This window comes from Microcaecilia unicolor, chromosome 8 (assembly GCF_901765095.1).
Source record: "Microcaecilia unicolor chromosome 8, aMicUni1.1, whole genome shotgun sequence".
Taxonomy (NCBI): Eukaryota; Metazoa; Chordata; class Amphibia; order Gymnophiona; family Siphonopidae; genus Microcaecilia; species Microcaecilia unicolor.
In genome coordinates, this window is record NC_044038.1 from 145,223,224 (window position 1) to 145,236,676 (window position 13,453).

The following is a 13,453-nucleotide window of genomic DNA, read 5'->3' on the forward strand; positions in this document are numbered from 1 at the left end:
GCTCCAGGAAGTTGATCTGAAGACCTGTTTCCTTGGGGGAGCAGGCTCCCTGGGTGTGAAGCCCATCTACATGAGCCCCCCCCCCCCCATCCCAGGAGAGATGCATCCGTCATCAGCACTTTCTGTGGCTGTGGAATTTGGAATGGTCATCCCATGGTCAAACTGGATCGATTGTCCACCACTGAAGAAAGTTCCAAAAGTGGTGGACAGTTGGATGACATCTTCTAGATTCCCTACAGCTTTATACCACTGAGGAACTAGGGTCCACTGAGCAGATCTCGTATGTAGATGTGCCACAGGTGTAACACGAACTGTGGAGGCCATGTACCCCAAGAGTCTCAACATCTGCCGAGCTATGACTTACTGAGACACTCGAACCGTGGACACTACTACTACTACTTAACATTTCTAGAGCGCTAATAGGGTTACGCAGCGCTGTACAAATTAACAATTAAGGACGGTCCCTGCTCGGAAGAGCTTACAATCTAAAGGACGAAATGTCAAGTTGGGGTAGTTAAGTTTTCCTGATTAGGTGCCGAAGGCGACATTGAAGAGGTGGGCTTTGAGCATTGATTTGAAGATGGGTAAAGAGGGGGCACGGCGTACCAGGGTCAGAACGATGTCTGCCTGTGCATCGGGGAGATAGGCCCAAACTGTTCTCGGGTCCAGCAGTACTCCAATGAACTCCAATTTTTGAACAGGAGTGAGATGGGACTTGGTGTAATTTATTACAAACCCTAGTAGTTCCAGCACCTGAATAGTCATCCGCATCGACTCCCGAGCACCGTCCTCCAAGGTGCTCTTCACCAGCCAATCATCGAGATAAGGGAACACATGCACTCCCAGTCTGCGTAGCGATGCTGCCACCACTGCTAGGCATTTTGTGAATGCTCTGGGAACTGACGCTAGGCCAAAAGGCAGTACGCGGTACTGAAAGTGCTGCGTTCCCAGCCGAAACCGAAGATGCTTCCTGTGAGCTGGAAGTATTGGGATGTGCATATAGTCATCCTTCAAGTCCAGAGAGCATAGCCAATCGTTTTCCTAAATCATGGGAAGGGTACCCAGGGAAACCATCCTGAACTTTTCTTGTACCAGGAATGTGTTAAGGGTCCTTAGGGCTAGGATGGGACACATCCCCCCCTGTTTTCTTCTGCACAAGGAAGTACCTGGAATAGAATCCCAGCCCTTCTTTCCCTGGTGGAACGGGTTCAACCGCATGGGCTTTTAGAAGGGTGGAGAGTTCCTCTGCAAGTACCTGCCTGCGCTGGGAGCTGTATGAATGTACTCCCAGTGGGCAATTTGGAGGTTTGGATTCCAGATTGAGGGTGTACCCTAACCGGACTATTTGAAGAACCCACCGGTCGGAGGTTACAAGAGGACACCTTAGATGAAAAAACTTTAACCTTCCCCCAACCGGCAAGTCATCCGGTACAGACACTTTTAGTTTGGCTATGCTTTTCTGGAGCCAGTCAAAAGCCCGTCCTTTGCTTTTACTGGGGAGCAGTAGGGGCCTTGGGTGAACGCTGTTGACGGAAATGAGCAAACCGGGGCTGAGCCTGAATAGGCTGGCGAGACGCCAGAGTGTACCTATGCCTGGAATAGGGGGCACTCCATGGTCCAACAAAAAACCTAGTTGAGGAAGTGGTAGCAGAATGCGCCCGGCGGGAGACAGAAGCCATAGCATCTGTGTGCTTCTTGATCTGGTCAACCAGATCTTCCACCTTCTCTCCGAAAAGATTATCCCCCGGCAAGGAACATCTGCTATTCTCTGCTGGACCGAGTGGTCCAGGTCAGAAACACAAAGCCATGAGAATCTGCTTATTGTTATACCTTGAGCAGAGATCCTGGATGCTACATCAAAGGTGTCATATGTGCCCCTGGCCAGGAATTTATGACACACCTTCTGCTGCCTGCCTTAAAGGCTCAGCCTGCTCTAGAGGGAGGGCATCGACCAAACTAGACAGCTGCCGCACCGAGCTCCGCAAGTAAATGCTCATGAAGAGCTGGTATGACTGGATATGGGCATCAAGCAAAGAAGCCTGTTACATCTTCCTTCCAAAAGAGTCCAAGGTCCTAGCTTCTCTGCCTGGGGGTGCCGAAGCATAGTCTAGTACTCTTGGCCCTTTTGAGAGTGGAGTCCACTACCATGGAGTTATGGGGTAACTGAGACCTCATCAACCCAGGTTCACCGTGGATCCATCTTCTTAGGGATCACGGGACCAGACAAAGGGAATGCCCAGTTTCGCATAAGAACTTCCCTGAGTACCTTATGCAAAGGAGCTGTTACTGCCTCTTTAGGTGGAGAGGTGTAGTCCAGGACCTCAAGCATCTCAGCCCTGGGCTCATCCTCTACATCTACGGGGAATGGAATGGCCTGGGCCATTTTCCGTACAAAAGAGGAGAAGGAGAGGCTCTCTGGAGGAAACAGTCTCCTTTCAGGTGGAGAAGGTTCAGAGGGAATCCCAAAGGACTCATCTGAGAAGTACCTGGGATCTTCCTCTGACTCCTACGAGCGCTCTTCCTCGGTGTCAGAAAGCACTTCCCTCAGTGACCTCCAAGACCAAACCCGTCTCGATGGTGATGCTGAGGGGCCAACCCCTACATGGACTGCAGTGACGCTTCCTCCATCGACGTCAATGGGGAGTAGACCTGGGTGGCCGCCGATACCAGAGCCACAAGTGTAACCGAGCTCGGGAGACCCATCGCGGGTGGAGGAGCAGACACAGCTGCAGCAGATTGCACAGTGGGCGCAAGCACCCCAACGCTGAAACAGATTGGTGCAACAGTCCTTCCAGGAGCTCTGGCCACAAGGCCCGTATACGCTCATCGAGAGAAGGCTGCAGGGCCAGTGGCAGAGTCGCCTGAACCTCGGGAGTACGAACCGGACTGCTGAGTGGCCGATGCATCGGCACCTTCTATATGGAGGGGGAGCGATCCTCCTGGCTCAGAATCCCTCAGCGCCCCGGAGCGTCGAAGGAGAACAGTGTCGGTCCTTTTTAGCCTTCACCCAATGCATCTCACCGACACTCCTCGGTGCCGAGAATGACGTTGAATCCCCACGTTGCCTCGGGGTCGGGTCAGACGATGGACGGTCCCGGGGGGGCCAGTATAGCAGGAGACCAATTCGATGCCGCACTACTCCCAGCGTGTTGTGGCCTCTCCCATGCCTACCTCCACTCCCGTTGATGCGTCCCTCGATGGCCCGGACAGAGCACCAAAAAGATTTTCTCTGTGGGCTTCTCAAGCCAATTGAGTCCTTTTCTTCAAGGCACTGGATACACCAGGAATGGGTTAGTGGCCTAGCGGTTAGGGTGGTGGACTTTGGTCCTGGGGAACTGAGGAAGTGAGTTCGATTCCCGGCACAGGCAGCTCCTTGTGACTCTGGGCAAGTCACTTAGCCTCCATTGCTCCATGTAAGCCGCATTGAGCCTGCCATGAGTGAGAAAGCGCGGGGTACAAATGTAACAAAAATAAAAATAAATAAATAAATATCTGTGCCTGAAATGGCCCAGTTGCACAGAGTATAACGCTTGAAGCTGCTGGGTGTTTTCGATGACATGGAAGGGAAGACAGAACCAGCTAAATCAAAGGTCTCGATTGTGCTGAGAAAAAAAGGGCACAAAAAAAGTGGGATCCAAGATGGCGATCGGGTAGGACGCATGGATGGAACGCTCTCTTCTTATACTAACTAAATTACTTATTACCTGCTGAAATGCCTAAGAGAAAAGGTAAACCAAAGGGACTTCCCCTCCCAAGGCAACAACATGTCTCTGCTGGTCAACTTTCCATCGCAGCGTACATGGTGTCCACACCGACGGGCGAATCCTTAGCCGCGACCGGGAAGAGTCCTGGCTTGGAGGGCGAGACTTCGCTCAGCCCATTAGGCCCAACTACTCCCCCACCGCCACAACCCGACGGTGTCAGAGTTCCGAGTGCGGAAAGCAATAACTCGAAGGGGCGGCAGACCCCGTCGAGGGAAATGGCGTCAGCTGCTATCGAAGAGGTGGGGGAAAGATCACCAAGCGTGGCGGGAAGAGAAACATCAATGGAGGGGAGCCAGAATGCTGACTCTGGTGAGGAAACTTCATTGCAAGCCATGAAAATACAACCTTTGGTGAAACCCCAAGAGGTAACTCTGGAATCTATATGGTCAGCGCTTGAGGCAATGCATAAGGTTTGTACTGTGTTTATTTCTGCCTCTTTGAACTTTACAACGCAAGTAAAGAAATAAAAGATAAATTTGAAATTATTTCCTCTAAACATGTAACTTTGGAAGGAGATTTGGCTAAAATAAAGGAGCAACAATCACAGATGGTAGGAGATCGAATGTTATATAATAGAAAAATTGAAAACTTGGAGAACTCAGTGAGGAATTTAAATATCCGGATGTTAAATTTTCCTCAGACAAATTATATGTCTGCTAGAGAAATGTTTAATAAATTCCTGAAAGAAATATTCAAATATCCAGAACAATCTCTTCCTCCATTACAAAAAATATATTACCTAGGAGTTAAAAAGAAGTCACAGTTGACCTCTCCACAAGGAGTATTGGACCAACGAGAGGTTTCTTCTGAGACCTTGGATTTGTCAGGTTTTTTTAGAGCAAACTACAGAAGAAATTAAAACACGAGCAACTGTAATTGTTACATTTGTGTTTTTGCAAGATAAAGAAGCGATGCTCCGTTTATACTTCAAAAATATTAAACCTGAATTTCTGGGAAGTAAAGTACTAATCTTTCCCGATATCTCCTGCTGGACACAATATAGAACGAAGAAATTTTTGGAAATGAGACAAAGAACTCTGCTGATTAGTGCTTCCTTTCAGCTGAGATTTCCCTGCAAGTGTTTGATTACTTTTAAAGAAAATAGATATATATTCTATGAGCCAGAACAGTTGTGTGCCTTTTTGGATATGCAAGATACCAAGAAGACTGACCGATAGAATTAGTTGGACTAAAGATATAGGATAACCGCCTACTCATATTTCCTTGTTATAATTTTGTTGTTAAAAATTCAACTTCCAGTGTTGAAACCTTGGATCCCCCATTTTTGTGGACTATAAAGATCCAATATTTTTTCTTGTATAAATATGATTTCTTTGTGTTTTGAAACATAGTAGGCTTATGTAATATTGGTATATCCGTCAAAGATTTATGTCTTTGTAATATGAAAAATTAATAAAGAAATTAAACATAAAAAAGGGCACAAAAGGAGGAACCTGGCCAAGTAGCCTAAATACGGCCGCAACGAAAAAGAAAGGAAAATTCACTGGGGCAAAAATAAAACTAAGCTTTTTTTTTTTTTTATGAAAAAAAAAAAAAAACTGAAGTAGAAATCCGAAGAAACACTCAGAAAATTACCAAAAAAACAGTCAATGCTCTTTCCCGGGCAGACAGAGGAGCCACAGAAGAACACTGTTGCTCCTCATACGGAAGAAAAAGAACTGAGGAGCACAACCGTGCAGTGGGCAGGAAGACACTAAGCGCATGCGCAGTTCAACGCACAGCGCACTAAGAAGACTCTAGCAAACTTATTGCTATGTGAAATACTGGCTCCCAGGCTGGTGTGGATCGCCGACCCACTTGTGAGTATAATACAGCCTAGCCTGCTTGTCCTCAGATAATTACATTTTACTTGGCGAAGGACTGATACCGATTAAGGCTTACTTTTCAATTAAGGGATACTAGCCCTGTGATATTACCTATGTACCCCCCATGGTGGGCTCCCAGAAAAGATTTGGGGTGAAAAGTTCCCAATGAGTGCATTGTTCAGAAATGAAAGAAGTTTTACCTGCACCACTAGGAAAAGATTTTGTTCTGATTTATGTACTTTAGAGTGACATTAGTTCACCAGCTGTGGGTTTGACTTATTATAGACTAAAGTTTTGCAACCTGCCTTAATTTGACTTCTCAGATGGTTACTGTTTTGACAAATAATGGAAGCACACAAGATGGATGCAGTTCAATGACACAGATTGTGCCAGTATAGGCTGCTGGGCTCGGCCGGATTGGCTAGTGGTTTTTTTTGGATATTGTTTACTTGTTGCTAATGTCATGGATGTCACTTTCATCTGGTGTGAGTGTGGCAACGTTGGAGTGGTATGAATATTGTTGAATCAGGGTTGCATGCATTATTGAATGGTCTGAGAGAGATTTTGATTAACTACAGTGCTGGCAGTCAGCAAAGCTGTGTGACTCAAAATTATATTGCTACTAGACTGCTGTCATTAAACTTGTAGTTCGCATCAGTCCTCATGTTAGTATGGGAGTGAATTCTTGTCTCACCCCTGGCCAATAATATTGCCCATGGTGTGCTGAATTAGGACTGTGTGGGTAGCTGGAAGTATCATTGTTAAATGTAATTCTAAAGTGGGATCAGCTCAGCTGTGACATAGGGGAAATACATTTTTTTATTTATTTATGACATTTATATCCCACAATATTCCCGCTCATGGGCAGGCTCAATGTGGCGTACAATAATTAATAAGCAAACAATAGTACAAAGTACAGTGGACAAGGTCACAGGAGAGAGAAAGAAAAAAGAAAGGAGGGAGAGAAAGAGAGGGGAGGAGATAAGTTAACATCTATCGGGTTCCTCTGAGTAGCTATGCACTAGAGAGTTGCACGGGGACAGAAATCCTACCCATCCCCGCCCGTCCCTGCTGGAATCTTACCCATCCCCACCCATCCCCGCTGGAATCTTACCCGTCCCCACCCATCCCCGCAAAAATTAAAACCATCCCAACCCGTCCCCACCCGTCCCCGCAAGAATTTAACCCATCCCCACCCATCCCCGTAAGAATTTAATAGTACATAAAAGAAAGTTCCAGTCAGCTCCCTTTCTGGATTTGAGCCACAGCACTGTAGGCAAGGAAGGAATGGAAGTTGGAACTTGGAACACTCTGGTGCGCACATGTAAGATTTGTCTCTGATTCACTGGCAGTGTGTGCTGAGAGGCCGCCACATGCACGCGCCAGTAGGTCAGGTGACATCTGATTCTCGTGCCTGTGTCAGAGCTGAGGTCTGTGCACCAGCCTGGGAGCAAAGAGGATTAACAGTAACATAGTAAGTGACAGAAAATAGACCTGAACGGTCCATCCACTCTGCCCAATAGTCACACTCATGATCAATTCATCATTAAATCAACGAGTGTGATATTATATACTTGATTATGGTCTTTCTTTCGTGTTTCTGGAACAAGACCACAGGAGTCTATCTGGCCCCATCCTTATGTTCCAACTGCTGGAGTTGCCATCGAAGCCCACTCCAGCCTATTCATGTTCTCATTTGTGGGACACAGACCGTAAAAGTCTGTCCAGCACTGTCCTTATATTCCAGCCACTGAAGTTGCTGTCTAAGCCCTTTCCAGCCCATCCTACACCAGATTGCCATGTATGAGACACAGACCATACAAGTCTGCCAGGTATCAGCTCTAGTTCATCACAGCCAGAGTCGCCATCTAAGTGTCACTTGACATATCCACACACATGCAGCCATTTAAGGTTAGCTTTTATATAACTTCCATTTTCTAATTAGAGATCCTCTGTGTTCATCCCATGCCTTTTTGAATTCCGTCATCATTTGTGACTCTACCACCTCCTTAATGGAAGACTTTCCACATTTATGCTGTTAAAGCAAGGAAGAAGAGGAGGAAGAGACAGCACTCAAATAAATTGGTATTCGGTAGATGAGAGGCTGGTGCAGGTGCAGCTTACACTTCCACGGGAAGCCCACAGAACTGGTTCCATCCCCGCGGGAACCCCGCAGGAACTGCCTCCGTCCCCACGGGAACCCCGCAGAACTGCTTCCATCCCCGCAGGAACTGCCTCCGTCCCTGCGGGAATCCCACGGGTTCCGCGGGATTCCCGCGGGGACGGAAGCCGTGCAGCTCTCTACTATGCACTCCTGTGACACAATAGTTAATATGGGTGAGGAGGTTACTGAGTTTGAATTCAATAACTGTTCTGGATATTACAATGCTTGTCCTGGACTACTTGTACATTTTGTCCGAGTATGTGCGTGCTGGTATAGAATACTTTTTTTTTACTACCACTTTATCTATCAGCCTCCCCGTTTTACATGTGAGATCTAGTATAGTTTTGCTTAAAGCTGGATAAACTGCATTTATAATCATTAAATGGTCAACAATCCCATAAAGAAGAGGAAAAATACCACTGTATTTTAAGAAACATGATCCAGATATAGTTTTGATTTTTTTGTGTTTTGTTTGCTAGAGATGCACCTGAACTACAAGGAGTCTGTTAAAGTGTCCAATACGTTTTACAAGGTTAAAGCATTCTCTCCTGCTAAGAGGAGCTGGTTCATCAAGATCAGAATGGATTTTCAGTGGGGCATATGGCAACGGGCACTAGAATATTATGTAACATTATGAATATGTTAAAAAGCAGAGGTCCCAGCACCGATCCCTGATCTCTTTCATTACAAGCACAGATAGATCATTTAGGGGTTCATTTACTAAGCCGCAGTAACGTTTTTAGCTCACGGTAGAAATCAGTGGCAGTTAACAATGAGACACCCATTATATTCCTATGGGCATGTTGGCGTTTACCGCCGGCTGATTTCTACCGAGAGCTAAAAACACTACTGCGGTTAGACCCCCTTAGCTCACACTGTCTCTATAAAGTTCATATTCAACGATTTTTTGATGGGGCTCATTTTGCAATTCTGGGTCAATCATGTGTTTTATGTCATTTAGACTACTGTAATGCCCTTTATTAATCCATTTCTGAGAAATTACATCATAAATTACAATTATTACAGAATACAGCTGCAAAACTTATTCTGGGTCTCAAAACTCAGATAGTTCTTTCTACCTTAGCTCTCGCCTCCTTTCACTAGCTTCCTGTTCATTCTAGTATCTATTTAAGTTGGTCTATTTAATTTTTAAGATTTGATGTCTCGTCCCCACAATATTTTTTCAACTTGATTTCTTTTCCTTTTGTTCATGATGTATTGAGAGCATGAGATCCATTTCATTTATTGCTCCTTTCTTTTTCAGGTATTAAATATAAGATCCTGGAATTATCTTTTGTTTTCAGGCTCCTCATTTTTGGTTTTCACTTCCGATTGAACTTTAAAGCTTTTCTTGTTACTTTCAATTTTGTACAAACCTAAAGACCAATTTGTTTAAACAATTTATGTTATGATTTTATAAATTTATTTTATTTATTTTAGTTTTTGTTAACTGCTTTAAACCACTATTAAGTGGGGATACAAGAAATATATCACATTACCCATAGTGGGTACTAAAAAACCCTGACAAATAAAATAGTTGGTATGCATTCCATCTTCACTGGATGACTCGCAAACACACATATTGATTCTGTTGCTATCCTTGGTGATAAAATCAGTAAGTCGCAACTTGGAAATAAAAACTCAACTTTGGACTGCCAACACTGGTGGAACTTATTGTGCAATATGTATAAATTTGAGCGCACTGTGGTGGACAAGAGTTATCTCCTCCATAGATTCAACTTCTACAGAAATCAATGGACTTGTACATGGCTAACCTGGACAGAACCAATTTGGGATAAGGGCCTGGCACTTGTGGGTTGTTTGCTGTTACTGTGTATTGTGATTTTTGTTCATGGTAAAGAAATGAAAATTTAAAACCGCCCCCTCACACAATTTACTAAGCACAAATATGCTCTCACCCAAATTAACAATTCTTAAAATCCCCAGCCTTTAATGTAAAAGCTGAATATACCTTCAGTGCAACAGAAGTTCCACTTTTCAGTCCATCAAGCAGTGGTTTGAAGCGTTCCATTTCATCAAGTTCAGCCCTTTCAGTCAATGCCTCCAGCACACGTTCGTTCCTTTAAATAATTGTAACTCATTAATTATGAATTCCAAAAAGAATACAAGTGTGTAGGCTCCATGCACAAAAATATTTCACAGTTAAGCCAGATAAATACACACACTCAGTTATGAACAACAATAATTTCTCCATTAGTGTGTTTTGGAAGAACCTTAGCTATCTTTCTTCTTTCACATTAACATTAACTAGAGATTTAAAATTGAAACTGTCCAGTGGAATTTTAAGTGTTGACAGAGCAAGTATTTGCAAAACTAAACACATCAAGTTTTAAATGTCTTAGAAATTCACAGTTTCTTTGGAGTGAGATCACTACAAACACAGGATACATTTGGGGATTATTTTATTATGCAAAACTCTTCAAAAACATCTCACTGTACAGTTTTTCTACATTTATTAGAACCTTCTCAATTCATAATGCGCATTACTGTTCAAAGGAAAAAAGTGTGACCTTGTGCATTTATAACAAGTGTTAACATGGCAGCTCTGAAAAACAGTATTGAAAATTCTTGAGAAAAAAATTTAATATACTTGTAATTGTACAGTTATATTATGACAAAATTATAACTGATCTTCATAAAGCAGTATGCTTTAGTCATATATTTTGATGTGCTAACCACAAAAGCCAGAGTAACTCAAAATTACTCTTGGGGTAATCTGGAACAACTCTGCAATAACATATTTGTGCAAAACCCTCTTCCTGAACATAACATTAAATTATGCCACAAAATTAATCAGACACACCAGGAACAGATAACACAGGGGCATAGCTATGAATGGGCCTAGGTCAACCCAGCAGCAGGTGCATCTTGACAGCGCCCAGGGCTTCCTTTGTCCTAAGTCACTCTCTTCCAATGGGGCCCCATGCAGCACATCTTCTTCGATCCTTCCCTCACCTCACCCACCCTACAACTCTTCTTGCTTCACCGGGCCCCTGCAGTGGCAGCAGTTCCTATATGCTGCCTGCTGCTAACCCAGAAGCCTCTCCACTGCCGCAGCTGCCTGTTTTCTCAGCCTGGGCAGGTCGCAAGAGGGGAGGAATCGAATATATGAATCGCTGCCGCTGCTGGGGACCCACTGAGGGAAGGAGAGATGCTGCACGGGGAGGGGCGAGAGAGGGAAGGAGAGATGCTAGACCGGGTGGGGGGAGGAGAGAGAGGGAAGAAGATATGCTACACGGTGGGGGGAGCAAGAGTGAATAAGAGATGCTACACGGTGGGGGGAGCAAGAGTGAATAAGAGATGCTGCATGGGGGGGTGAGAGGGAGAAAAATTGGCTTGATGTTGGAGGGGAGGAAGAGATGTTGGGCCCGGGTCACAAGGGGGGGGGAGGGAGAGAGGGAGAGAGATGGACAATGGGGGGGAGAGGAGAGCGGTGAAAAAGGGAGAATTGTTGGATATGGGGGGTAGAGGGAAGGAAGGGAAAGATGTAGCAAAGGGGTGGAGAAAGGCAAGAATTGAAGAGCTACTGTATGGAGAGGGGAGAGAGAGGAATATTGGGCATGACAGTGGAGGAGAGAAAGGGAGAGATGTTAGACCCGGGGAGAGAGAGAGAGAGAAAAAAAATGTTGGACAATGGGAGATAAGGAGGGATGCTGGACAAGGGGGGAGATGAGAGAGAAGAAGAGATACACAGGAGATGAAGAGGGAGAAAGAGGGAAGGGATAGATCCAGGAGCAGAAGGAGAGATGCCAGACAATGGGAGTGAGGGAAGAGAGGGAGAAATGCTAGACCATGAGGGAAAGGGCAGAAGGGTGGAGGGAGGAAGTTGCTGGGAATGGTGTGGGAGAAGTCAGGAAGGGGGCTCTGTAGACAAGAAAATGCATTTCTGTTTTTGTTTTTTTTGTCTAAATATTTTTATTTCTAATTTATGATCCCTTATTCTATATTTGGTGAGGTCTATTAGTATGATAGTAATGGCAGGTGGGGAACTACTACTACTACTTAACACTTCTATAGTGCTACAAGGCATACGCAGGGAAATCGGAGGAGAGGCAGGGATGAGAAAGGATTCGGAATAGGGGCTCTCCTTTATTTTTTAATTTTCTGGCCTGTGCTCTAGCATGTCTTAGCTATTCCATGCTAGTGTGACACATCCCTTAGTTTTTTTGTTTTGTTTATCTTTGAATGTCCGAGGCTTGAATTTGCCACAAAAGCGACAATTATGTTTTAAAGAGGAAGATCGAGGGGATCACGTGATGCGGTGAGGAGAGGCAGACGTGAGTGTTTGGAGCTGCTCGGGGATCCTCTCCTCAATCTTTTAACATCGATGCAATAGTACCCACAAACAGCCTGTGCCATCTCGGAAAGTGGCTTTGAGTAGTCTATGGACAGATATCTGACTCCAGTAAGTAGGATAGCAGCAAAATCGGCAAAAAAGGGGTCTGATCGAAATAAGCACACCGAGGACAAGATGGCAGAGCACGTACAGGCCCCGCAGCTAACATGCATGGAATCAGCGATTGCAGAGCTTACAGCTGCGGTAGTGCTGGCCTTGGATCCGCATTTGCAGCAGTTGTCAGAGCAGATAACAAGAATGTCAACTTACCTCGGAGCTGACGCGCAGAACGGGTGAGTTGGAGTGCCAAGTTTCTGACTTGGAGGATGGCACGCAGACAAGCGGCGTGGAACTCACGCGGCTGCAGGAACTGGTCAGGGCTCAGCAGTGTAAACTTGACGAGCTAGAAAATAGGGCGCGCAGAGATAATCTCCGGTTTTTGGGAACCCCAGAGTCGGTGCCTGAAAAGTCCTTGCGGCAGATGTTGGAAAGCTGGTTGAGCCCTTTGTTAGCGGGGACGGAGGACGAAAAGCCAGTGCGCCTGGAGCGTGAGCACCGCCTGGGTGTGAAATCAGCGGGGGGCGACAGCCCAGAATAGTTATTGCAAAATTCCACAACTCGGCGTGGAAGGATGCTTTTTTTACAATATTATCAATCACATAAGGAGGACGTCTGTTACGAGGGAGTGCAAGTCCAGGTGTTTCAGGACTACTCCGCGGCTTTGTCGGCGAAGCATCGGCAGTATTCTGCAGTGTGTGTCCATTTGGTGGAACATAAATTCAAGTTCCAAGTGAGATACCTGGCAGTGTTAAAGATATGAGACAATGGACAATGGCGATCTTATAAAACCCCGGAAAGCGCGATGGACTGGTTAAATGGAGTTTCCTCGAGCCAGTCGTAAGGGGAATAAGCTCGGAGGTGCTGTGGAGTTTGATGGCGGCATTGACTGATGATGGGCCTCCTTTGAGGCTCATACAGTGGAGTTCGGTGTGGATTAAACATTGTTGGACTAAGCATTGTAAGGCTTAATAGAGATGCCAGTGCTAAGGGTTTAACTGGTTTGAGTGGGAGGAGGGAATGATTGGAGGATGGTAGGTGGTGGAGTAATGAGTGTGAAGTTAGGGTTGGCTTGGGTACAGAGAGTGTATGGAGAGTGTGTGGGGAGACATAAGGGGCGGGGGTCTTGTACTCTAGTGTGCGGGGGAGGGGATGGGGGCGTGAGTTGAGGGGGTGGGATGGTAAAGGGTGCATGATTTAGAGCTTTTAATAGACTTCTGGTGGAATGGATGAGTGTTTCATGGAGGTTTGTGTGGTGGGGGGGGGGTGGCAGTTTAAATGTTGG

General features: G+C 45.5%; 1 protein-coding gene across 2 annotated transcripts in view; it reads right to left on the reverse strand.

Moving 5' to 3' along the window:
• DIAPH1 (diaphanous related formin 1) overlaps positions 1 to 13,453 on the reverse strand; it is a 676,165-nt gene that overhangs the window by 423,562 nt on the left and 239,150 nt on the right. For both annotated transcript variants that reach the window (XM_030213536.1, XM_030213537.1), the window contains one exon: positions 9,727 to 9,835. In XM_030213536.1, coding sequence (XP_030069396.1) covers positions 9,727 to 9,835 — 109 coding nt within the window. The remainder of the gene's footprint in view (positions 1 to 9,726; positions 9,836 to 13,453) is intronic.